This window comes from Malaclemys terrapin, chromosome 5 (assembly GCF_027887155.1).
Source record: "Malaclemys terrapin pileata isolate rMalTer1 chromosome 5, rMalTer1.hap1, whole genome shotgun sequence".
NCBI classification, from domain to species: Eukaryota; Metazoa; Chordata; order Testudines; family Emydidae; genus Malaclemys; species Malaclemys terrapin.
Window position 1 is genome coordinate 97,759,942 of NC_071509.1, and position 27,958 is coordinate 97,787,899.

The 27,958-nt window shown below is 39.2% G+C and overlaps 1 protein-coding gene across 4 annotated transcripts in view; it reads left to right on the forward strand.

The window, feature by feature from the left end:
• Positions 1-25,840, forward strand: part of SCLT1 (sodium channel and clathrin linker 1) — a 121,717-nt gene extending 95,877 nt beyond the window's left edge. For 2 of the 4 annotated variants that reach the window (XM_054029482.1, XM_054029481.1), the window contains exons 20-22: positions 14,406-14,484; positions 20,626-20,824; positions 25,323-25,412. In XM_054029482.1, coding sequence (XP_053885457.1) covers positions 14,406-14,484; positions 20,626-20,817 — 271 coding nt within the window. In that variant the 3' untranslated portion in view covers positions 20,818-20,824; positions 25,323-25,412. Of the gene's footprint in view, positions 1-14,405; positions 14,485-20,625; positions 20,825-25,322 lie in introns of those variants that run through there. The other 2 variants (XM_054029483.1, XM_054029484.1) reach the window with 2 other exon arrangements.
• Positions 25,841-27,958: the final 2,118 nt, after the last annotated feature.

Below are 27,958 nucleotides of genomic sequence, written 5' to 3' on the forward strand. Positions count from 1 at the left end.
TCCAGTTAGTGGCAATAAATTTTCTCGGAAACAACAAGGCAGACAACTACAGGTTGTTGGTGGAAAACCTCCTCAAGGCATACAAAAGCCTCGGTTGCAACATGTCACTAAAGATACATTTTTTGCACTCTCATCTAGATTTTTTTCCACTGAACTGCGGAGCAGTGAGCGACGAGCACGGCGAGTGATTTCACCAGGACATTGCAACAATGGAGAAACGCTATCAGGGCAAATGGAGCCCATCAGTGCTTGCAGACTATTGCTGGACTGTGACAAGAGATGCTCCATTTAATGAATACAAGAGGCAAGCCAAGAAGCGCCGAGTAGACACTGAATAGGACTAAACTATGTACAGAATAGTTTTTTGCCTTTTGTTTCATAATAAACTTTATTTATATAACCCTTTTGCTGATTTTTAAAGTGTTACATAAACAGGACAGGTGAAATATTATCATGTAAAGCAACCATAAACACATGAAAAGACCTAGGTTTACAATTTATGATTAAAACTCTACCATCTACACAATATACATAGACATAAAATGTAAAAACTTAAGTATCTTAGAAACAGTAGCCAATCAGTTGTTTTAATTGTCATATTTGAATTCAGCACATGACAATACATAATAAATAGCACATTTTATCTCTGAAGCAGACGACTTCTCAAAAATTGTAGATAATCTCCATAGCAGTGATTTGACACATCACAAAGAGATTCATGATTTCAGGGATAAATGGTAGAATCAAATAACTCTTATAGTAAAAATATCTTTTAATTGCAGGAAAAAGAAATACAGAAAAGTTATGAAACAAGCAGAATTATTTCTAAATGTTTTTCATAAGGCATCAACAGCTGTTTAAGATTTAATGAATAATTGGGATATTCTACATTCATCAGGTTGCAACTCAGTTTAATGCCATCTAGATTTTTTGTGCTTCTGTTTGATAGTCTCATTTTACCCTGTATAATCAGAACATTGATTAGAGGCGTTTTTTCCAATTTAGGCATCTAAACTACTTATCCTTGGAAATCTGACTCTAAGATGTTTTATACCATCAGTAGTGGTTGATATCCAGGTTTCAGGATTAGACCATCATAGGGAGTAGAGGGAATCCATAATGAGATTCCTGTGTGGACACAGTCCCAAACTGTCTTTTCCAGTATGGAAACCTCTCCTTCTCCTTTCCCAGCGTTTTTTCTAGATTTGCCTTACTTCCCTTACTGATGTCAATTCAGGGAACAGTGGTATAAGAAAAGGCAGAGCAAAAACAGCATTCAGGTGGGGAGAGCCATCAGTGGTGAGGCAGTCAGTTGGTAAGATGTTCTCTGATCACGCAGGTAGGTTGACTCTTCCAAAACTTCCAAGAATACATGGGATGGTAAGCTGTTTTCCTTCTGCAGCTGGAGTTAAGTAGATATATCAAGTTGTTAAACTTCCTTTTTACTGGTTGTGGGATTTTTTGGTTTATTTTGTCTTTCTTCGTGAAATTCTGCCTAATGTTAAAGTTCTTTGTATAATATAGTAATGACGACCATATAGATTTTTTAATGGCCCAAATACTTTGTATTTTTGCTAGTTGGTTGGAAAGATAATTGGATTCAGGCCAGGACATGGAACTGAAACCATGTTAGTGGTACTAACGGGTCATCTACTCCTGTCAGTGGATAGAAGAAAGATGTCTATTCTCATCTTCCAAGACCTCTGCAGTATTTGATGCTGTTGACCAGGAGATACTACTGTCCTGTCTGAGATATCTTGCTCTAGTCAATTGCTCATGTACCAGTATACATGTAAGATGGGCTGTGTAGATAATAATTTAAAATGTGTTGTTCATTTGTATTACAATAACACCATTAGCCTCAGTCAGGGCCCTATTGCACTAAGTGCTATACACGTACACAGAAAGATACAGTCCCCTCCCTCAACTGCTTACAGTCTAATTTAAAACAAGGTGCATAAAATGTTCCAAGCAATAAGGGAAGAGGGGGAAAGAAGACAAGGGTGAACAACAGGATCACATGATTATGTAGGTTGGCTATTGCTTATCTTAGTGGTTCCAGCTGGCTCGGAGATTGTCACTTCCTGATGAATGATGACCTAACCTCAGTTTTTCCTGGCTTTGTCATTTCTCAGCTGGATTACAGCAATGCCATATGCCTTCAGCATTTAGGAAACTTCAACTGATACAGAATGCTACAACATGTCTCCTCAGCAACCCAGGTTACCATGAACGCAGACCTATCCTCCACTCCCTACAATGGCTTCCTGTAGAATTTTTAATCAAGTTCAAGGTCTTGGTCCTTCCTTTCAATGCACTCCATGACCTGAGCTCAGGATATCTAAAAGACTACCTAATCACCATATTTGGGGTTGTGAAGGATTTTTTCCCCAGGTCGTATTGGCAGGGATCCTAAGGGTATTTTGCCTTCCTCTGAAGCGTGAGTCACTTTCTGGTTTAACCTAGAATAAATGGTAGGTCCTATGTAACTTCAAGTCTTTAAATCGTTATTTGAGGACTTCAGTAACAGTCTGAGGTTGTGGATCTATTACAGGAGTGGGTGGATAAAGTTCTGTATAGAGATTAGATGATCACAGTGGTCCATTCTGGCTTTAAAGTCTGAGTCTAAACTTCTGGGATAAAGACCATGATTGACATCTTCATTCTTCTGGCACAACAGAACTCTCTACAATAAGAGTAAAGCTAGTCTGGGTGCGGGACAGAATTTTCTCAGGGTCTCATCCAAGACTGTGGAATAAACTCACCCAAAAACTAAGGACCATCTCAAACCTCACTGCCTTGTACTCAAAGTGCAAGGTGAATTTTTTACCTTGTTTTCTCTAACAGAAATACATAGCAATATGTGTATATTTAAAATTTCTACCAAAACAAGACCCCCCACTGTAATACTGCTCCCTGTGGAGAGAGAATGATGGACCAAACAACATGTGACCGATGTTAGTCGCATTACTTAATGCCCTACTAGAAGGCACTCAGATACTATGATGATGGATGATATAAGAACCTCTGTAGTAGGGGTGGCCAACTGGTGGCTCCGGAGCCACATGCAGCTCTTCAAAAGAAAATATATGGCTCCTGCCAGGAGCCAACTCTGGGGGAAAAAATGGTGGGTGCTCAGCCATCGGCAGCCCTATCAGTACCCCGCCTCTCCCCCAGCGACAGCCAGTGTTGTCCCCACTCATCAGTACCTGCCCCGCCCACTGGCCACGATCAACTGTTTCGTGGCGTTGCAGCTCTGGGAAGGAAGGGGAGGAGCAAGGATGTGGCGCCCAGCCCCTCCCACTGCGATCAGCTGTTTTGCAGCATTGAAGCGGCTCAGGGAAGGAGGGGGAGAGGGAAGGACGCAGCACCTAGCCCCCCTCCCTCCCTCAGCCCCACTGCCATTGCAACAGATGGGGCTCCATCCATGTGGGGATCTGTGAATGGATTAGTAGGGCTTTGTAAGTCTGACGAGAGTTTTCCCGAATTTTGGACATTTCACTGTATTATTCATCATGAGCAACTGGTATCTAAAAATCTCCAATTTGATCACGTTTTGAAACCAGTCTTGCACATTGTGAATTTCATTCGCTCAAATGCACTCAATCACAGACAATTTCAAAATCTAATCGAAGAACTGGATGAAGACTACTTCCCCTGCCAATTTGACATTTCACTGCGCAGTTCGATGGCTCTCAAGAGGTAAAGTTATTTCCTGTTTTTTTGAGCTCCTGGAACCAGTAAAATTGTCTATGGAGGAGAAGCAACGAATGCACCCTGAACTTACAGATCCTGGGTGGGTTCTAGACTTGGCATTTCTTGCAGACGTGCTGCTGCATTTGGATAAACTAAACGTGGAGTTACAAGGACAATTCCAGTTGCTGTCTGATCTAGTGCAAAGTGTAGTAGTGTTCATGAACAAACTGCAGTTGTTTCACAGACAAATGCTTGAGGGAGAGCTGACACGCTTTCCCTCAATGTCACAACTTCCAGACAGATCAAAAAAAGATGCAGCAGAACCCCTAAAACAGAGCACAACTAGATATGTGAACATGATAAAAAAATCTTCGACAGTTTTGAGGAAAGATTCCAAGATTTGCAGCAGAAAAGACCTCAAATCAGCACTAAAAGGGTCAATCAGAAATCTGAAGCCGATTGTCTGAAGCCCCCTTTAGTTACTGATGAAGCAACATCCCAGATGGAAATAATTGAACTTTTGGAAGATGACAGATTGAAATCAGTTCAGAAGACTAAGGGGACCCTTACTTTCTGGAAATCTGTACCAAAGAATAAATACCCCATCATCAGAGGTACGGCCCTAAAATTAATCTCGATGTTTGCCTCGACCTATCTTTGTGAGTCTGTTTTCTCAACACTCAAACATGTGAAATCCAAGCACTGATCCATTTTGACAGACAGCCACTTAAGAGAACTGCTGCGTGTGAGCACAACTGAACACAAACCAAACTACTTCAAAGGAATTGTTAAAAGCAAAGATTCCCAGAAGTCCCACTAAGTAAAACGTTAAGACAAGTTGTTGTTGTTAACTATACATTATAAATGCATAATAAATATACAGTATCAACTTATATGAGTGTGTGTGTGCGTAACACACACATATATACTAATATGATCATTACATAATATTGTGGCTCTATGACAATGTACATTGGTAAATTCTGGCTCCTTCTCAGGCTCCAGTTGGCCATCCCTGCTCTGTAGAATAGAAGATAATTTTCACATAGATACATCCTTCTGGGAGAAGACTGGCTAAAAGTGTTTTTTCCTGCCTTGCAGGAGTGTGTACAGAACTGGCCATAATTCTACGGGTTTTACATGAGGCTGGCATATAACAGAGCAGAGACAGAAAGCAAAGTCAAAAATAACAATGGAAAACAGAAATATTTCAAAATCAGCAGCAAAGTTCAGGAGAGTATATAGCAAGTGAGAATTGTACATGGGGAGGGAAAATTAGATGAATGAAATGTGTATGAGAAAAAAGAGGGTTCCAATATCCCAACAAAGAAAGGAAGCACAAACAGCCCAGTCAGTCGTGAGACCTGGCAAGGCCCATCAGAAAAATGGCTTCTATAGGTTTAAAAAAAAATCTGCAAATGAAAGACTGTATGGAAGTTTGGGAAATGAGGCAGATTGTTTACACAAACTTAGGAAACACTTGGGCCTCCAATGTTGAAGCCTTTTCCAGCACCAAAAGTGATGGTTTCACGTATACTATATCAGGAACTGCTGAAGATCTACCTAGACAGCTAGAAGATACTGGAAAGAAACAGAATTGTAGACATGTCATAAAAGTAGATATGAGAGAAATGATACAACCAAGTTCCAGCTCATATTAGAAAGTTAGTATGGGGTGGAGGGGGAGGGGAAGGGGTTAGTAAGTGTGCAAATGACACAGAACTTGCTGACTTTAAACTTTTGTTTTTCAACCCATCCATGCAGGAAACTTTATGATTCAGAAAAGAATCAGCAATACCACTCCTGCACTAGGTAGTATTACTCTAAACCTTCGAAGGATTTGATATAAAAGATGTTTTTTTGGAACACTTATTCCATTGCAAACACCTATACTTAAAAATCCTTTTATTTCAGCAAGACTCTGTATTCATAGTCCAAAATTACCATCTATATTTTTATAACTTTGAGGAAAAAATATTTTTAGCTGAACTGTGAACATGCCCTAATTTTGTTAAGGTAATAATTTCATGCATAAACATCTTCCTCTGCAGATAGTGCTTACACACCACACACTGGGATGGGAATTTTTATATGTTACTATTGCACTAGGCTTTTTAAGTATAGGTATTTGCAATGGAATAAGTGTTCCAAAAAAACATCTTTTATATCAAATCTGTAGAAGGTTTAGAGTAATACTACCTAGTGCAGGAGTGGTATTGCTGATTCTTTTCTGAATCATAAAGTTTCCTGCATGGATGGGTTGAAAAACAAAAGTTTAAAGTCAGCAAGTTCTGTGTCATTTGCGGACTTACTAACCCCTTCCCCTCCCCCCCCACCCCCATACTAACTTTCTAATATGAGCTGGAACTTGGTTGTATCATTTCTCTCATATCTACTTTTATGACATGTCTATAATTCTGTTTCTTTCCAGTATCTTCTAGCTGTCTAGGTAGATCTTCAGCAGTTCCTGATATAGTATACGTGAAACCATCACTTTTGGTGCTGGAAAAGGCCTCAACATTGGAGACACAATTGAAGAATTGCCTCTCCCCTTGTGAGTTACAGAACTAGCTGCTCCAAGAAGCGGTCATTTATGGTGTCTAGAAATTTTATCTCTGCATCATGTTCTGAGGTGACTTTTACCCAGTCAATATGAGAATAGTTGAAATCGCCCATTATTGTTGTGTTTTCTGCCTTTGAAGCCTCTCTAATCTTCCTGAGCATTTCACAGTCACTGTCACCATTCTGGTCACCACCATTAATAGTACATTTGTACTGCTACACTTATTACTCAAGCATGGAATTTCTATCCATAGCGATTCTATGGTACAGTTTGATTCATTTAAGATTTTCACCGTATTTGACTTGTAGTGCCATTCCCCCACCAGTGCAAATCACTCTGTCATTCCTGTATATTTTTTGTACAGGTATTGCATTGTCCCATTGATTATCCTCATTCCACCAAGTTTCCATGATGCCTACTGTATCAATGTCCTCACTTAATGCCAGGCACTCTAGTTCACCCATCTTAGTATTTAGACTTCAATGACATATGTCCTAAATTTAGGGATGGGGGGAGGAAGTAAGTAGAAAAATGATTTAGCAGATAATTAGTGACCATAATGTTTTAGCAGATCCTAAGGAAATCCTCCTTGCCATGTAACATCAGCACATTTCTCCTTAACAGGATTCTGGTAGAGACAGTGGCTAAAACAATATTCACAAGGAAGATTGCAAACAAACAGTAAAATGATACTAAAAATGGCCTTCAGGGGAGAAAATGAAAACTGCTAATGTAAAAAAAAAAAAAAAAAAGTAGATCACATAATTTTAAGATTTTTCTGCAAATTCTGATAGCTTTTGCCTCCCTAGCATTGAGCATACCTTAGTCTGCCAGTAATCACACTGAAATCCATAGATGATTGCAGAGTAAAGGTACTACTCAACCTGAGTAAGGGCAATAATATTTATCTCTAAGCTTTTTTCATTAGAATGAAATTTTTATCTACAAAGCTAACCAGAGCCATTTAATGCTAGCGTCATTAAGCACAAGCTGTCTTTTTCTTTATAAAAAAGAATTTATTTAAAAATTGCTTGAAACTATAAAAGTCACAATTTTCAGTCAATGGAAAAAAATTCTAGTGATACACATACTGTACATATTGACACATGTATTTAGCAGTCTCAACATGAAAAAATATAATATGGGGACAAGTTGCTGTGAGATTCTTAGTTATATGATTACATTTGTAACTTTAACATTGCGTTAATGTAGCTATCTGCATTGAAATCTTAACTGGCTGAGAGAACAGATCTGTTATGTTTCAGCAAATGAAGTGGTGAGTTGCTTTTTTTTTTTTTAAGCTTTCATCAATGATCAGTGATAAATTCATACATAAATTCACAATCTGTATGGCAAGTGTTCTATTTATTATGATGCTTTTAATTTTATTCTTAACACTATCTTCACTTGACTGCAGGTGCCTTAGGTATCTTTGTTCCAGTTTTCTCATTCACCATGTCCTAGTTGTGGTGCGCATGTCATTACACATCTAGTCATGTAAATTCCTCGAGAGTCCTCAGACTTGTCCTTGTACTACTGTGTAACTAATCTCCAGTTTTCATGTCTAAATATAGGTGTTGACCAGAACCGTGTACTTTGATGTACCATACAATGTATTAACTGAATTACACAGCATTTTGAGCCAAAGGAGGCTTCCTCCATTTCTAAAACATTATTCTTGGCTATACTACTATAACGTTTGGCAGCCATAGCTGCCTATTTTAAGGATGAGAGACAGCTGCAGGTACTGGCAGTCCACAGAATGCATAATTATTAAGAGTAACTGAAGCATATGATAGTATAATTCAACAGAAAAAAACATCTGGCACGTACTATATTTGTCATATGAGAGTTTTGCAGTAGGTACTTGCTGCAGCTGGCAGATTCATCATCCATCTGCCAAAATACTAAACAGCTCACCTTTTGTTTTCTACTTACTTTGCAAAGACAATATTGAATAGAAACTAATTTGATCAACTTTTTTAAAGCCTTTGTCTTTGTTTTTTTTATTAATTCTAATTTTTTTAATAAGCAGAATGGATCATCTCTTTAGCCCAGTACCTTTATTGTTCCTTGTCATTTATAAGGCTAAATCCTTTCCTTTAAAGATGTGTTAGTATGACAATCAGGGTCCAGAAACCCTACGAGGACCTCAGAAGGTTTAGGCCCAAAAATGAGCATTAGTGTACTATGGAAATATATCGAGTAATGTCTTTTATGAAAGCTTGTAATGCTCAGAACTTCATGGTTATTATGAGTTATATACAGACTATGGTTATGAATTTATGTATTTGTGTATATGGAGAATTGTGCTAATCAATTTCCGTTTCACCTCACAACAGGGCTGTGAGCAATGAGACAGGGAAAGGCGCCTCACAAGCCAGGTGTTTACACAAAACTAGACTCAAGTAACAATCCGCCGTGCAACCCAGGAAAACACAGTGGTGGACCATTAAAGTTAATGGAAAGATACTGAGGTATCCTGGCTATCAATTAGGGGGAATTTTCCCGACTCTGAATAACCATGAGTCACTATGCCAGGAGAGGGTTTAAAAAAGGGGCAGGAGCAGCCATTTATAAAAGGAGGCTTGAAACTGAAGTTTTCATCTAGAAACTGAGGTACAGCCTCCTGACAAGAAGCTGTCTGTGAAATGTTGGATCTCTCCTATAGCTAGTGAGTAACTGGGAAACTGTTCAAAGGCAATAGAATCCCGTTTCTAATACAAGCTATCTAATATGGAAATGTAAAGCCTGAGATGACATCTTTGTTTGTTTTCTGTTTTACTTGGAGGTGTTTGCTTTCCCTTGATGCACCCTTACTATTTCATCTTTGAATCTGCAGTTTTTCTATTAAATAAACTTTTTGTTTATTTTTACCCAAGCAGGCATCTGGTGCACAAACTGTGGAATGTATGTGCCAAAGTGAACTGATAACAGGGGGGGAGGGCTGGTTTCATCCCTTTGGGGGTGATGAACCAGAGGGGAATAGTCTGAATGTCTGGTAGTTCAGAACTTGGGAAGACTTGGGACTGTTGGAGTGACCCTACAAGGAGTAACTAGGCTGTTGGAAATCAGGGTGAGACCTGGTGTCAGAGATCTGAGCCATAACAGCATACCATTAAGGCATCCCAGTGTTACAGGATAGCCAGTGACAAAACCCCTTACTGGGCTGGGTGATCCCCAAAATATCACCGTGACAGTCATTACAGGAATTGCACCCTAATATCAGTGAACTGAAGTTCACACTGCAGACCCTAAAAGATTCAAGAGTAGTTTGGTGTGACGTTCCAACTAAAAATATTTTCTTGGTGTAACACTGTACATCAGGGGTAGGCAACCTATGACACGCGTGCCAAAGGCGGCACGCGAGCTGATTTTCAGTGGCACTCACACTGCCCAGGTCCTCGACACTGGTCCAGGGGGCTCTGCATTTTAATTTAATTTTAAATGAAGCTTCTTAAATATTTTAAAACGCTTATTTACTTTACATACAACAATAGTGGTTATATATTATAGACTTGCAGAAAGAGACCTTCTAAAAACGTTAAACTGTATTACTGGCACGCGAAACCTTAAATTAGAGTGAATAAATGAAGACTCGGCACACCACTTCTGAAAGGTTGCTGACCCCTGCTGTACATGATCACATCCACTGTGATAAAGTCTGTGCTGTTCAATGTGCCAGTTCCACACTTCATTGCACAAGTGTAGAAGGAATAGATTATTTTTCAATGACTTGTTTAGTATTTTGAATTCAGAATTATTCTTTGGACCGTAAAGTGATATTTAAAAAGGTAGTGTTTGACGATTTAAAATTAACAATTTCCTTATTTTCAAAAAAAAAAATTATCAGTATGTGTGTAGTTTAATATTAGCTATATTTAAATACAGACCCAGCTCATACAGTTAGTGATAGTTCATGCATAAGTAACTTCCATCAGATACCCCCTCAATGATGATGTACATCCCCAGCTTCTGCATCCAACCATCTTCTGACTTCTCTCCTCCTCGGGTCATTTCTATTGCTGCCTCAGTAGCCATCGTTGTCTTCTCTTCCTAGACCCTATTCCTAGAAAAAAAGAAACTAGGAGATGAGGGGAGAAGGCTGGGAGAGATTTTTGACATCTTCACGCCTGGCTTCAGTACACAGGAGCAGGAAAATCAGCTAAATGAAGATATAATACAGGATGATGGAACAATACAAGCTAGAAAATTGGATTGAGGTATTAGGGAAACAACTGAAATAAATGTACATTAATCCAAGGAGTCTGGGCAATAAAATGGAGGAACCGGAACTACTGTTGCAGGAGGTCAAACCAGATATACAGGGATTACATAAAAATAGTGGAATAGCACCCATGACTGGAATAGTAGAATTGAAAGGTATTTTCTGTTTAGGAAAGATAAGAAGGTAAAGGTGGTGGGGTAGCGCTATACATCAACAAAGTGATAAACTGTAAAGAAATAAGAAGTGATAGTACGGACAAAACAGAATCTGTTTGGGTCAAAAATCTCTTTGGTGAAGGACTGTAAAAATGGTTCTGTAGGAATAATTTTAAGGCTCTGCCATAGACCAGAGGGCCAGATTCAGGTAGGCATAGTGATCTCTCTCATATTAGAGTGATAAATACTACTGAGTATTGTCATAATCAGGGGACTTTATCTTCCTGGCTATAGATTATATATTCTAATGCTGCTAATACTAGTAGAGCCCACTTATTCCTGGATGTGAAAGATGACAGTTTTCTTCATCAAATCATCACTGAACCAACAAGAGATGATGGCCATTTTAGTCTTGGTCTTGGTAAGTAGTGAGGACATCAAAGAAGAGCTGGTTGTAGGAAATAACCTTGGATCGAGTGATCATGAGTTAATTACATGATTTCAGTGAAATAGCAGGATAATCAAAACCAGATAATCAACTGAGTTTTGATTTCAAAAGGGCAGACTTTGGGAAATTAAGGGAATTGCTGCAGTTAACGAAGTTAGATGAATTAAAGAGCTCAAGGATTCAAATCCCAAGCAAAGGGAAAAAAAACTTGCAGGGAAAGGCTCCAGACCCAGATGGATGAACAGCTACCTCAAAAAGCTTATTTAGGAGTAAGCAAAGAAAGCTACATTATGGAGGTTAGAAAATGTAAGAATGAAATAGACTTACTAAAAGTCAAGCTGAATCAGCTCTTGCCAAGGAAATTAAAATAAATAAGAAGAGATGTTTTACAGTGTTGTAGTCATGTTGGTCCCAGATTATTAGAGAGACAAGGTGGCTGAAGTAACAGCTTTTATTGGACCAACTTCTGTTGGTGAAAGAGACAAGTTTTTGAGCTACATACTTTGGGCCGCTATGCAGTGTGGATGGGAAGGAAATTAAAGATAATCTAGGTATGGCCCAAAAACTAAATGAATACTTTGTCTCAGTTTTAAGTAACAATTGTGATATGGAATGTGTGTATGAAAACAGTATGGCTGATGGAAATCAGTGTCTAGAAATGGAAATTCATTCAGATAAATGTTAAAGGGGATGTACTACAACATGGATTTACCAAAGGTAGACCATGCTGGGCTAACCTGATTTCCTCTTTTGAGAAAACAACAGATTTTTAAGAAAGGGGAAGTGCAGTAGATTTAATATATGTGAACTTCAGTAAAGCATTTGACATGAAATCATTAGTTAAATTAGAGAAAATGTGGATCAGTACGAGCATTCTAGGGTAAATAAGGAATTGGCTAAATGGGAGAAGTCTACCGACTGTGCTGAAAGATGTATTATTAGACTAGAGGGAGGTTACTAGTGGAGTTTCTCAAAGATTGGTCTTGGGACCAAATTTGTTCAATATTTTTATTAATGACCTTGGCACAAAAAGTAGGAAGTGTGCTAATGAAATTTGCTGCTGACAAAGTTGGGAGGCATCGTCAATACAGAGGAGGATTGGAATATTGTACAGGAAAGATATGGAAGACTGAAGTGACAAAAATGGGATGAAATTCAGTAGAACAAAGTGCAAGGTCATGCACTTAAGGTCTAATAATAAGAATTTCTGCTACTAGCTGGGAGCTTGTGATGGAGGAAGAGAGAGACCTAAGTGTGTGGATCGATCACAGGAAGGCCATGAGCCACCAATGTGATGTGGCTGTGGGGGGAAAAGGGCAAATTTGATCCTAAGATGTATTAGGTGAGGCATTTCCAATAGTGATAGTGATGTATTAATGCCATTGTATAAGACACTGGTAAGATCTCATTTGGAACACTGTGTACAATTGTAGTCACCCTTGTTCAAGAAAGATGAATTTAAACTAGAACAGCTGCAGAGAAAAGCTATTAGGCTCTTCATTCCCCTGATCATCCTATCTTATGGGAGGACACTGGAAGAGCTTGGATTGTTTAGTCTAGCAAAAAGAAGGCTGAGGGGAGATATGATTATTCTCTGTAAACACATTGGGGTGAGAGGTATGTACCAGGTAAGGTGAAGAACTATTTAAGCTAAAGGACAATGCTGGCACAAGAACAAATGGATATAAACTGGCCATGAACAAATTTAGGCTAGAAATTAGAAGAAAGTTTGTAACCATCAGAAAGGTGAGATTCTGGAACAGACTCCCTATAGAAGTTGTGGGGAACTGTAAGAGGGAGCTGTACAAATTTATGAAGACAGTTGTGTGACAGGGCTGTTTGTGATGGTAGGGGCCAGGGCTCAACAGTGCTGGGGCTCGCTTCCAATTTATGTCTTATGTTCCTGAAGATCATGCTTCAGGGTTTCAGCTGCTCACCATCGGGGGTCAGGAAGGGATCTCCCTCTCCCACCGATGTATTCTGGGAAGGGTTTTTTATATCTTTCCTCTGAAGCCTCAGAGATTTCCCTGGCTGGAGACAGGACATTGGGCAGAGGGGGCTAGGGCTCTGAGATGCACCAAGCATTCTCTCTTTCAGGGGCTTGGCTGGTTGGTTCTTACTCATATGCCCAAGATCTAACTGATGACCACATGTGGGATTAGGACGGAATTTTCCCTCAGGTCAGATGGGCAGTGATATTGGCAGGGAGGGAGGTTGGCCTTCCTCTGCAGCACGTGGGTGTGGGTCACTTGCCAGGATTATGGGTATATTTCACTTAATTCCCTGCCATTAACCTCAAGCACTGGTGCACCTCAGTCCCTCCTATTCTCTGCCTGTGGCTCATAATATTCTAATCTTCTGTGGGTCTCATTTACTTTGATTTCATCTTTTTAGTGTTCTGGTGCTGGGTGGTGTTGGTGGCCTGTGATATACAGATGGTCAGAGTAGATTATCTAGTGGTCCCTTCTGGCCTTAAACTCTGATTCTTAGACAGTCTTTCTGAGATCATTAAAGGCCAGTTATAATACAATAGAATGTGGTTTTTAGAAGCACTTTTCATCCTGAGTAAGCTATTCCAAAATGCTCTGAAGTTTAATTTATAAACTAACTACTAATTACAGACTGGGGGAGAGGTTGTTTTCCAGCTGATTAGTTTCTATTCAAAAGTTATGTTTCTGCCTCTTTTCTCCATTTGACTGAATGGCTGTTGTCCTTTTCCTGTATCCTTTTTCACCTTACAATTTACATAATTCCTTCTACTCTTAAGTAATGTCTTACCTAAACACTTGTAATTATATCATGCTACCGTACTATTCTCTCTAAAAATTGTATTGCCATATCTCTGCCTACAGTTTTAAAGATTAAAATGAGCAATTATATTTTATGTTCTTCAGACTGTGCATCAGGTACTTCCCTGAGTTGGTCAATATGCTTGTTTTTTAGGTTAATCATATGATATTAATTTAGTTGACTTATCAGTTTATTAACATGTAAGCAGGGAACACTGCAAATAAAATTTGCATGTGTACTGAGTGTGCTTAATGCTATATTTGTATAATGTGAGTATTTATGTTGAAGACAAGGGCTATTGGTCTTAACAAAAAATACACCGTGTCTTTGCCATCACCCTTTTTAATATATCACTGAGAAGCTAGAGTTGGGATATTTTCTGACTGGGTGTGTTGTGAGCAACAGTCTAATTAAAAATGGACTAAACCAGGAAAACTTCCTCAAGAAATGATCTATTAAATGTTAGTTATTTGGATAACAGATGCATTACTGTACATTGATCAGCTTCTTTGGTCTGATTGATAGAAGTGAGCTGAGTCGACAGAAACTTCATACACAAGAGCTGATTTCTCAGCTGGAAATGGCAAATGAAAAGATAGCTGAGGTAAGATAATGACCCTCATGGGAACTACTTTGATACAACTACATGCACATATTGTAGAATCTTACTGAACCTTATCCAGATGAGTTACGTAGTTAGTTTATAAGTGCCTCTGAAGATTTTAGAATCCCTCTTAACTTTGCTCCCGAATCATGAAACATGAGAAAGGAGAGATCCTCTTTCATTGTTACTAATATTTAAATTGTGTGGTGATTCAGAAAATGTTATTTAAAGATCATTTAATCTTATTCATTTATGCCTTTTAAAGGTGGGCCCATTACATTCATTATGCAGTAGCATAGTAAAAAAAGGTAGTGTTCTTAGCATACTATATGAGTGGTAGAGTTTACAGAATATCTGTAGGAATGAATAAACGAATGTGCCTTCCATTATACATTAAAAGTAAAGGAAGGTTTGTTTGAAAAGTGTGCCTTATTAAATAATTAATTGACATTTTGAACACAGATATGCCTTTGTCACACTTGTAGTACATCTGGGATAGCACTCTCTAAAACAGTGGTGAGCAACCTGCGGCCCATCAGCGTAATCCACTGGCAGGCCGCGAGACAGTTTGTTTACATTGACCGTCCGCAGGCATGGCCACCCACAGCTCCCAGTGGCCACAGTTCGCCGTTCCCAGCGAATGGGAGCTGCGGAAAGAGGCGGCCAGCACGTCCCTGCAACCTGCGCCGCTGTAGCATTTCTGGTGAAGACACCATAAGCTGACAGGACAGAGCTTTCCCATCAGCTTAATAAGACCTGCCTCCATGAGAGGCAGTAGCTGTGTCCGCGGGAGAGCTTGTCCCGCTGACATAGCACTGTCTACACCAGTGTTTAGGTTGGTATAACTTACATCACTATGGAGTAGGAATTATTCATAGCCCTGAGCAACATAAGTTACACCTAAGTAATTTGTTGTGTAGACATACCCTGAGAGTATCTACTTACCCCCCAAAGTCTTCAGATCCCATTTCTGTGCAAGTACATTTAGCAGTGATCAGCACTTTCCCTCCTCTGGTGGATAACCATATGATCTTCACTCATCCTGTCACAACTACATTTCTGAGAGTGCTCCTCAGATCCTTTCCACCATTGGTAAAGTTGGCACCTCAGTGGGACCTCAGTTTTGTCCTGTCGTCATTCACTAAACCTCCCTTTAAGCCTCTAGTCACTTGCTCTGTGGCCCATCTGTCTATGAAGGTGGCCTTTCAAATAGCTATGATATCACCCAGAAGAGTCAATGAGCTGGGAGTGCTCATGGTGGACCTGCCATATGCGATCTTCTATAAGGAAAAGGTCTCATTACTCCCTCACCCCAGATTCATCTCTAAAGTAGTTTCTGAATTTCATGAGAATCAGGTAATCCACTTACCGGTATTTTGTCCGAAACCACATGATTTGGGGGAAGAGAGAAGGCTCTCTGGATATACAAAGTATTTTGGCCTTTTATATACAAAGGACATTAGAAAGAAATGTAAACTATTTGTTTTCATAGCAGAGCAATAAAGGGGACAAGCTATATTGGCAGAGCTAAGTGGATGTTGGGTGCGCGCACACACACGGTTTGAGGGCTCATTCCACCAAAGGGCAACACACACACACACACACACATATGTAGGGCGGTTACTTGGAGCTCTTTGCATATCTTCGTGAAGCATTATGTTCTGGTCCCAGTCATCCACGGATTCAGCTGTGTGGACAGCAGTACTACAGTCTGCTATCACTTCTGTGTCCTGGCATCCACTTCCTGTTTGACTACTACTTGTTAATCTCTCACACATGGAATACACAGTGGGACCATCACTCAAAGAAGATAGGAAGGTTACTTACCTGTAACTGGAGATTCTTTGAGATGTGTGGTTCCAGTCTGTATTCCACTACATTCCTTCCATCCCCTCTGCTGTGAATTATTTGGACTGTGGTGAAAATGGGAAACTGGAGGGGAATCTGCCTGCACCCCTTTCATTCTCTCAATTCAGAGCACACGTGTGGGCCAAAAGATACTACTTATTTAAAAAAAAATCCAGATTCAGGCACATGGTGCGCATACAGCTTGGGACCACCCATCTCAAAGCACCTCCGGTTACAGGTAAGTAACCTCCATTTTATGCAGCCCTGCATCTCCCACATTTCAGATATTTATGATCTATACCTCTCCTGTCTGCAGTTTCTGGAGGCAGCTCAAAGCTGCATCACAACCTGTGCTAGCCACACACCCTTCTCCTGCTTGCTGCCAGAACTTCTGCTGCCACAGTAGTAGTTTTCCTTGATCCCATCTTTTTCTTTTAGATTTGTTATTTTAGCTGTTTTCTGAGAAGCTAAAATGTTTTTGTTTTCAAGCCTCCTGGCCTCTTCCTGGTAAGTCCTGGGGCAACAAAGGACTGAAAATATAAGACAAGACCCTTTCTAGAACAAAAAGAGGGGTTAGTGGGTTACAGATTGTTGTAATAATACATTGAATTTATGGCTTATTACAAAATCTGTAACCCATTAACCCCCCTTTTTGTCCTATGACTCAAGAGGTGTTAAGGGGACACTCTTCTTTGAATGGTCCCTTACAGTATGTGCTAATTACTTATGCTAAACAACCTGTTCCATCTTGCATTTGTCTGTGACGTTCCGAATATCTTTCCCAGACCTGAAGAAGAGCTCTCTCTGGCTCGAAAATTTCTCTCTCTTACCAATAGAAGTCAGTCCAGTAAAAAATATTACCTCGTCCACCCTGTCTGTCCACGACAGGATGTCAGTCATTGGCCTGCAAGAAACTTAATAATAAAACATTTTTCCCTTTGAGTATTATTATGTTATGTGTTTTCCCCTTGATGCCTCCTTTGAGGGCATCAGAAGATCCAAATGAGGATGTCTCACCTTCAGAAAGTGTTGCAAGACCCCATAGACCATAAGAGCAATGAAACATTGCACAGCAATTTCAAAACCTCAGCTATAGCTGTTCAGACTAAAGGTTTTTCATCTATTAAATAGATAAGACTACTTCATGGTAAACAAATGGTTCATCTTCTAGGGGTATGATCCCTGACTGGAGTGAAACATCTTGGGTCCTGTCTTAGTCAAACCCTTGATGTAATTTGTGATGAGTAATGGCTTCTAACTCGGTGGCTACAAGGATGTCATGTTACATCTGTGAATAGTCTTCACTCATTCTGTGCATCTAGATTTACCAGTGAGGATCTATTAGGGGAAACATTAGAGAATTTAGTAGCTGAGACTGCAGAGAAATCTCTGTCCTCTCTATCAAAGCCAGCACAGGAATCAGTTAGTTGCTACCAACGCCAAGGTTATCTAAGAAGGGACTGTTACTCTGGCAGGAGGAGAAAATCTGGAGCAGAAGTTTCCAATGAAACTTTTCCTCCAAACCAACAAAGTCCTTAGCATGACAAAGCCTTTTCCTTCTGATTCACCTCTGGACCCAGAGTCTTTAGTGGCTAGTCGTAATCACAGCAAGGCATAGCTCACAGGCTGTGCAGCATGTAGTTCCATAACCCAGACACTGTATTGCCTCCAAGCGCATGGCTTTGCAATGACATGAGGAAAAGTTCCACGATTCCCTTGACAAATACAATTTACCTTGGAGTAGAGATAGACACTGCAGTGTCTAAGATCTACCCATCATTAAGACATATTTCAGATGATCCAGGATCTGGTATCCATGCTGGACAAATGCATGAGGCCAATCATAGCTCAGTGTCTCTAGCTACTGGGCATTCAGGTCTCGTGCATATGGGTCTCCACATGGGCAAGGTCACATTGTGTCTCCAGGCCTTTTTTCTGAGAGCGTGGGACCATTCTCTGGAGTGAATGTAAGACAGGGTAATGATTTCCAACCAGATGTTAGATTACCTAAAATGATGGATGCAGAATGATGCAGAAGAGAACATCTGCAGGGGTCTTTCAATATGCCTTCCAGGCCTGCAAGTTCTCACAACAGATGCCAGTCTGAAGGGATCGGGAACACTTCTGGGACCCAGAAAAATGTAGGGTATCTGGAGTCTGGGAAAAGGAATCTCATCATCAAGCTCTTGGACCTCACAGCTGACAAACTAGCTTTACTGAGATTCCAGACCTACCTAGAGAACAACCAAGTCCTGGTCTAGCCAGACAATCACAATTGTGTACATAAGCAATAAGGAACAAGGAGCATAGTCCTTCATGCATAAGCAATGGAGACAATGGAACATGCAGACATGACTCGCACTTCCCGAAAGGCGATATACACAAAAGAAGAACCGAACCTAAAGGCAGACTGGCCCAACAGACACAAAGTCAGCTGCTCAGGGTGATGCCTGAACCAGGAAGTCTTCACTCTGATCTCACAGACATTCGGTCTCCCCTCAGTCAACCTGTTTTGACAATCGCAAGAATTCAAAATAGCCAAAACTCTTCACCCGGGAAGCAAAACTCAGGCCCAGTGCTCTGTCTCACACATGGCCTGCTATATGTATTCCCACTCTTCACTCTCCTAGGAAAGATGAACCACAAGATAAGACAAGAAGGATGACAGAACTCTGAACCGACCAAAGAGATACTGGTTCACTGATCTGATAACTGTTGCAGCTTCTAACAAGACCTGATATCTTTTTTTCCACCTCGACCCAGATAGTCTTCAACTGACAGCCTGCTATTGAAAGGGAAATGTTAACGACACTCGGCCTGTCTTCCAAAATGATCCAGGCCTCTCCTGCCATCCAGAACAGTTTCAACACTGAAAATCTACTCATGTGGACCAAGTTCAGTGCCTGATGCCAAGAGTGCAACAAAAATGCAAATTCACAGGATCCTCAGAGTTCTTGGCAGAACCTTCAGGTATCCAGATTGCTCAGGGCTGTCAGAAGAGTCTTCCCTTAGTGGGTCCTACCACTGGTATTGAAAGCCCTGACCACCCATCTCTTTGAGCTAGTGACTTCTTTCATTCTCTCCATGGCCACAGCACCTGACTGAGAAGCAGTGGCACACCTTAAATGTCAGATGAGCACTGAAAACTTATATCAAGTGCGTACAGTCCACAAGGAGATCAGGTTTCCTATTCAGTTCCTTTCATTCCTAAGTGCCAAGGGTTTAGAGTATCCAAACTATCCCTTTTAATCAGAGTATGCATCACTGAGGCATACAAGCCATCCAGTACACCTCTTTCAGAAGGAATCAAGGCATCTTCTACAAGATGCATGGCAACCTTATGGGCCAAAAGAGTGTGCACTTCCACTGCAGAGATCTGCAGAGCAGCAACATGATCATTGGCTAACACCTCTATCAAATACTATAAGGCGGACGTTCTGTCTCCATAGAGGCCTCCTTTGGTAGGAAGGTGCTGCAGGTAATGGTCCAGACATAACCTGGCTATTTGAGCAGTTCAGAAAAAGGGTCTTTCCTATTTCTTATGTTCACTTTTCTGACTGTTCTACTCCTGTTCTCTGCTTGTTACTTCCCATGTGTATCAGAATTGTGAGAGACCCTAGGCTGAAGAATGGAAAATTTCTTATACAGTAATTTCCTTTCTGCTAGCAGCAGCATCTACCACAATTCTACCCGTCCTGGTTACCTTCACAGTCAAGGGTCAGCATTTTATTTGGATAGTTACCGCAGTGGCCTACTGTACATAATTAATTAGTTGGCACTGAAGTTATTGTTACTAAGCATTGGCTGAGTTTTTTTCACAGCTTTGGAATGAATCCTCTGGCACAAAGCAGAAGGGGCAGTGGCTAGCACAGGCTGTACTGCAGCTTTGAACCTCCTCTGGAAACTGCAGATGTGGGGGAATAGCCCATACATATCAGAATTGTGAAAGATGCTGTGAGCAGAAAGGAAATTATCAGGTAAGAAATTTTCCAATATTCCAGAAATACCAACTTTTATGAGATGTCTAAACTAAAATATTGACGTTAATGTAACTTGATTTGAAGTCTACTTTGTATAGAAAATTTGTACAATCAAAAATATAAAACAGGATTTCTGCTTTTATGTGATGTTTGTGAGCTGGAAATTATTCAGAATCACAAGTGTATATAATTTCCTGTCTTGTAGATGGTAAATAGTTCCAATATTTGGCATTGACCAAATTCCTTTTGCTCAGTTTTCTCACTGCAATATATATGAAACGTACAGTTGTAATAAGATCTTTCACTTATACAGAATGAAAAATTAATGATGGAGCATCAAGAAAAAGTCAACAGACTTCAAAGGCGACTAACACAGGCAGAACAGAGGGCAGCTATAGCATCTCAACAGGTACAAAACTGTAATCAGAAAACAACCTTATTACAGCTGCATAACAAGAGGTCTTTGAATGTTACAAGAAAAAATGTTATTTTGGAATCTCCCTAGGGTAGAGGTAATTGTTTATTTTATTTATTTATTATACCTAGTAAAATAGCTGATCTAACTTGGCAAAATGTGTCATTTCAGAACTAGAATATATATATATAACCATACTCCAAGTTTTCTTATGACCGTTATGAGGGAGTGGAATACTTCACTTGGACACATCACTGAAAATCCATGCTTTCATATAATATGTTTGTGGAAATAAATTAGATGTGAACTCTGTTTATGTGGTTCTCATTATATTAATGAAAGCATGTGAGTTTTTAGTAATCCTTTGCAATAAAGGAAGGAGCCCACTTATTAAGTCTGTGCAAAACTGAATCAAGATCAGAATGAGGGAATAAACTATAAAGTTTAAATACCTATCACCACTGATTACACAGAACAGCTGATCCAGCCTCCTTGCAAATTGACCAGTAAGGCTGTATTCATTAGAAATGATGGCTTCATAGTAATAAAATGCAAATGTTGTACTAGCTCCCACAGACTGGCACCTGTAGAATCTCATTCTGATTCAGAAGACAAATATGTCTTCATTTCATAGCTATAGAACTCTGTCTAGGCTTTTTTAGGCAGTCAAAGCTAGTTTAAGACAGAGACAGTTGTGGGTCAGGAATTTCTAGGGCCCAAATTGTGTTCTATGTCTACTCAGTTCTATCATATACCCTCTTACTTTTAGCTTACAATTTTCAGTCTCCCTCCACAAAAGTAAATAATTTAAAAAGGAAGCTTGTGTTGCTGTGTGGGGAGGAGAGTGATTCTCCCTCACACAGTTCATAATTTTGGGGAGAAAACATAAGAACAGCCACATTGGGTCAAGCCAATGGTCCGTGAAGCCCAGTATCCTTTCTCTTACAGTGACCACTGCCAGATGCCTCAGAGTAAATGTACAGAGTAGGGCAATTATTGAGTAATCCATCCCATCATCCAGTCCCAGCTTCTGTCAGTTGGAGGTTAAGGGATACATGGTCAGGGCATGGGGTAGTGTCCCTGACCATCTTGGCTAATAGCCATTGATGGACCTATCTCCATGAACTTATCTAATTCTTTTTTAAACCCAATTATACTTTGTCTTTACAACATCCCATGGCAACAAGTTCAACATGTTGACTATGTGTTGTGTGAAGAAATATTTTCCTTTTTTTGTTTCAAACCGACTGCCTTTTAATTTAATAATTTAAGTTCTTGTGTTATGTGAAGGGATAAATAACACTTCCTTATTTACTTTCGCCATACCAATCATGATTTTTTAGATCTCTATCATATCCTCCCCCCTTAGTCATCTGTTTTCCAAGATGAACAGTCCTGTAATTCTAATCTCTCCTCATATAGAAGTTGTTCCATACCTCTAATCTTTTTTTTTTTTCTCTTCTCTGTACTTTTCCCCATTCTAATTTATCTTTTTTGAGATGGGACAACCAGAACTGCATGAATGCAGTATTTAAGATATGGGTGTACCATGGATTTATGTAGTGGCATAATATTTTCAGTCTTATTTATCCCTTCCTAATGGTTCCTAACCTTGTTAGCTTTTTTGACTGCTGCTGCATGTTGAACAGATGTTTATAGAGAACTATCCACAATGACTCCCAAGATCTCTGTCTTGAGTGGTAACAGCTAGTTTAGACCCTATCATTTTGTATGTATAGTTGGGATTATGTTTTCCAATATGCATTACTTCCCATTTATCAGCGTTGGATTTCATCTGCCATTTTGTTGCCAAGTTACCACGTTTTGTGAGATCTCTTTGTAACTCTTCACAGTAAGCTTCGACTTATCTTGTATCTCTTTGTATCATCTGCAAATTTTGGTACCTCACTGTTCACTCCCTTTTCCACCTCATTTATGAATATGTTGAACAATACAAGTCCCAGTAACAGTCTTTGGGGGACCCTGTTCTTTACTTCTCTCCATTGTGAAAACTAACCACTTATTCCTATACTTTCTTTCGTGTAGTTTAGCCATTTACTGATCTATGAGAGGGCCTTCCCTTTCATCCTATAACTACTTACTTTGCTTAAGAGCCATTGGTGAGGGATCTTGTCAAAGGCTTTCTGAAAGTCCAAGTATACTATAACAACTGGCTTACCCTTGTCCACATGATTATTGATCCCTCTCAAAGAGTTGTAATAGATTGGTGCGGCATGATTTCTTTTTACAAAAGCCTTATTGACTCTTCCCCAACATATTTATCTATATGTCTGATGATTTGTTTTTTTCATAGTTTCAACTCATTTGCTTGTTACTGAGGTTAGGCTTAGTGGCCTATAATTGCCAGGATCACCTCTGGAACTTTTTAAAAAAATCAATGTTATGTTAGCTACTAGCTATCCTCCAGTCTTCTGGCAGAGAGGCTGATTTAAGTGATAGGTTACGTACCATTGTTAGTCGTTTTGTAATTTCAGATTTGAGTTCCTTTAGAACTCTTGGCTGAATACCATCTCGTCCTGGTAACTTATTACTGTTTAATTTATTAGCTTGTTCCAAAACCACCTCTATTGCCAGACCCCTCAATCTGGATCAATGCCTCAGATTTGTCACCTACACGTGAACCATTCTTTTTAGGTATCTCCCCTCTATCTTCTGCAATGAAGACTAATGTAAATAATTCATTTTTTCTCCGCAACAGCCTCCTCTTCCTTGACTGCTTCTTTAGCACCTCAATTGTCCAGTGATTACTCGGCAGACTTCCTTCTTCTGATGTACTTTAAAAAATTTTTGGCTGTTAGTTATTTTGTCTTTTGCTAGTTGCTTTTCAAATTCTTTCTTTGCCTGCCCTATTATATTTATACATTTGACTTGCCAGAATTTATGCTCCTATTTTCCTCACTAGAATTTGACTTCCAATTTGTAAAAGATGTCTTTTTGTCTCTAACTGAATCTTTTACTCTGCTGTTTGGCCACAGTGGCGCTTTTTTTTTTTTATCCTTTTATTGTTTTTTTGTGTGTTTTTTATAATTTTGAGTATACATTTTGTTTGAGTCTCTATTATGGTGGTCTTAAATAGTCTCCATTATGGTGGTCTTAAATAGTTTCCATGCAGTTTTCAGGCATTTCACCCTTGTGATTGTTCCTTTTAATTTCTATGTAACTAGTATCCCCTTTTTTGTGTAATCCCTTTTTGAAGTTAAATACTACTGTGGTGGATTTCTTTGGCATTTTCCCCCTACAAGGATGTTAATTTTAATTACATTATGGTCACTATTACTGAGCATTTTAGCTATATTCACCTCTTGGACTAGAGTCTGTGCTCCACTTAGGACTAAATCAAGAATTGCCTCTGTCCTTGTTGGGTCCAGGACAAGCTGCTCCAAGAAGCAATCATGATACATTTTGGACATAAATTACAAAGTCAGGAGGGCAGTTTTACAGCTTAAGAGTTTGATGTTGATCCAGCACCAGAATGCCCTCCATACACACACCTCCCTTCCAGTAATAACATTAACTACATTAGAATCACAAGGCAAAAATTACAGAGCTGTAAACAGTTAGCAGGAAATCAATCCTGCACATGGAACAGTTATACTATTCCTTCCTCATTAGCATTGTGCTCCCAAATTGAACTGTTTACTACACTTCAGTAGTCTTGAATGTTACTCCCTCTAAGATTGTCTGGAGTGCAACCCTCTGGAGTGCATTAGTGCTTATTAGTGGGAAAGCAGTGGATGGAAAATAGCTAGATTTGTTAGGTCCAAGGATATTAGGAGAAGTGCAGTCTGACAGACAGGGATAATAAGCAGAAATGAACAACATGGAAAATACGTAGTTTTGCTTGTTTCACCTTTGCAGTGAGTGTCAAGAAGAAAGAAAACTCAAAACTTGAAACTCAAACAGCCCCACTGCAAATTATGTCCTGCATACAAATGTTGCAAATGTTTAATATGTCCTGTCCACCCTGTTTCAACATTAAAGATCCCACATACCTTTTCTTAAGATAGGAGTTTGGAGTAGGTGTTTGCCTGTGTAACCGTGACCCAAATTTCATCTGTCTATGGTTGTGCAGTTTGCTATGTGCCACTTGTTCCCTTAGCTGTTGCCCTCTACTGCAAAGGTTTGCATTTCAGTGATGCAGTATGTATAAGAAGTAGCATGTGTAGCAGTTTCGGGATGAAAGATACTATCTATAAAATGTAATATTTCTATTAAATAGCTAGTGATTGTTTTTTACGTAATAGTCTAATACCTATAAAAGAGGAGTGCAACACTGAAAAATCACCACTAAAATGCAGTCCTTTAGACAGACATGGCATTATTTTAAAATAATTTGAATTCTACATGTTTCATGCATTTTATTTTAGTACAGCACAACCTCTATTACCCAATCCTCAGTCATTCAAAACTCCTCTGTATGTGAAATAGGGTCACAGCCATGGGTATACATTGAGAATTCTTTCAAGTATGCAAAATCTCAGGTATCTGTGTTTATTCCGTCTCCTCCATGACATTTTGCTTATTAAGATTTCCATGGAATAGTGAAACTATTGACTGTTTGTTTTTAATTGCAGCTCAATGTGATCACTGTGCAGAGGAAAAAAGCTGCCTCCGTGGTGGATCTAGAAAATATTTAAAAAATATACTTTGTTCATTCACACCACTTAAGAATTGGAAAATCTGTCAGAGGAACACGGTATTGGAGCATTAAAGTCTATAGCGCACAGCTAGACTTGTGTAATTTGCATAAACATTTTCCATTCTATTTGCACAAGAGGGGAAAAAAAGCTGAATTGTGGCTCCTTCACAGTAAATACAGTGAGTCTGCAAAATAATATGATTTCAAATGTAGAATGAAGCCTACCTTCATCAATGTAAAATTACACAAATGTACTGTGCATAGTATGGTTTTTGTTTTTGTTTTACTTAATGGCAATCATGACAAAGTAGTATTAAAGAAATATATACCAATGTGCTGGCAATTATAAACACCTTTACTCTATATGTACAAATGATTTGTTTAATTACATTTTGTATGACATTTTCTTAATGTACAAGTGCAATATAATAAATTATGTACTTTCTAAACAGATTGTGTGCATGGGAAAGAATGGACTGCATCCTCTTTGGTGAATGAAACTGAGAAATTAGTTATGTCCTAAGTTTCAAATAGTGGGTGTGTATGGTAATTTTGCACATGGCTGCCCTGCCTTTTACTGTTTTGAGTACTCTATTCGTGGTTTTTTTCAGTTTGTTTCCTCTGTGATGTCCATTGAAAAGAGTAAAATGTAGACACTAAACTGGTCTCTGGTACACTCAGGCTCTTCCAATTGTACTCTTACTGTAATTGCTACTTCACAGTTGTGCCTTACCTCTGTGATCAGCTCCTTTCCCTGGTATGCACGTGTATGGGAACCTGTGGCAACTGTTATTCCTAGCAGCACACTATACAACATCCTAGGTGAAGTCATATAGAAGAATTTGTAGTGATTATGCAACCCCCTTGACTCTTTCAGGTCAAAATATTAATTTTAATTCCACAGAATAAGGGTTCAAGGACTTTCCTGAGATTACATTTTGTCCTTTTTGCTTTGAGGATGGCAAATTCTATGCAATTATTATAAAAAAGGCGTTTGAAGGAAAATTAGCATATTAGACTCTTAACTGTTTTCTCCTTAAGCATATATAACATTTGAAAATTCATCTGGCAGATCTTGAAAGTCCATCATTGTCTGAAGTAAGTGATTTTAATTTCTTGTGTGTTTATTTGAAGGTTTTCACAATACTGTACATTTCCTTCTCCCCTTGCAGTATATTTACAATATAAAGGACAATGCAACTTAAAATTATTTGGACTGATAATTCACCCATGCTTACCTGAAAATTTCCTTTCTTTGAATAAGATGCATAGATTTTTACAATGGATCTTCAGCCTGCTTGCATCTTTAAGGGCAGAACCAGACAGTCAGTCGCTGGCAGGTAGGGGTCTCTCCTGCCCACAAGGAGTCTGTCAGTTAAGACAACTTCCATAGCTAAGGATAAATCTCATTTAATAATCTAAGAAAAAAACTGTACTTAAGAAAGAATAACTACTGCTGTCTCCTACTGCGGAGCATACTTTTAAACAATCACTTCCTCAGTTTGATGTATCCCAGTGCCAAGCCCTATTTATAACAGAAAACTCTGCCAAGGGCGGGCTGGCTCTGTGAACCTGTTACTCAAAGTTGGTTTTCAAGTAAGCATGGATCCACTTTCCTGTTTCTCCTTATACCCTATTAGCCACCACATTATTCCAATTAATCTTTGTTCCCAAAAAATAGGCGAGGCTTGCAGCATGCCAGAAAGATCACTAAAAACCTAGACACTAAGCCAAAAGAGAGAGTGCATTTGAAAACCTGTGGTCCCTCACTGAGAGCACCTCACTTGCTGTCTGTCTCTTTGCATTTAAACAGGGAGCATGAGCACCTCAGCTGATCTCATACAGAGCTAGTTTTTACTAAATATGCAAATTTTACAGTATCTTCTTTTAATCTTTTAACGCCTCTGCCCTTGTCACGTCATAGTGCTGCAGTTCATATACTTACTTCCTAAAAACCCATCTTCATACAAGAGAAAAGCTGCCTGTTTTCTCATATTTTATTTGCACTTTGATTTTATTGGCACAATCAGCAATAGATGGGAGTATAATTGAAAGAATGTCCTAAAATCGAAGGAATAATTTATTTAATCAGAAACAAGCACTCTCTGGTTCTAGTAAATTAAAGATGGCTTATTGAAATGTTTACCATTTCCACAGATGATCAATAAATCCAAACTAGAGAATGACTCACACTACTTGAGCCATTTCTCATCAGAGCAGAGGCTGGCGTGGGTCAAGAAGTGGTGATTTCTAACGCTCAGACTACAGGCTGTACATCATGAATCAGAGAGGTACAATTGCCCCTTCTGTGCACATTTTGCGTGAGGTTGTGTGCTGGTGATATATTGGAACTTATAAAATAGCTTACATTTAGGGAATATGCAGTTGAGGTATGAAGCTATAAAATAATAGAGGCAACTAATACAAACCAAAAAGGTCTGGGTTGATAGTGCTGTTCAAACTGCAAGCATCCCCAGCTTTCAGTTCAAAATGACCTGTTGATTATAGATCTTTTATTATTGAAGGAAATTAACACATATATTGACATCATAATTATAGGCTATACTGCCT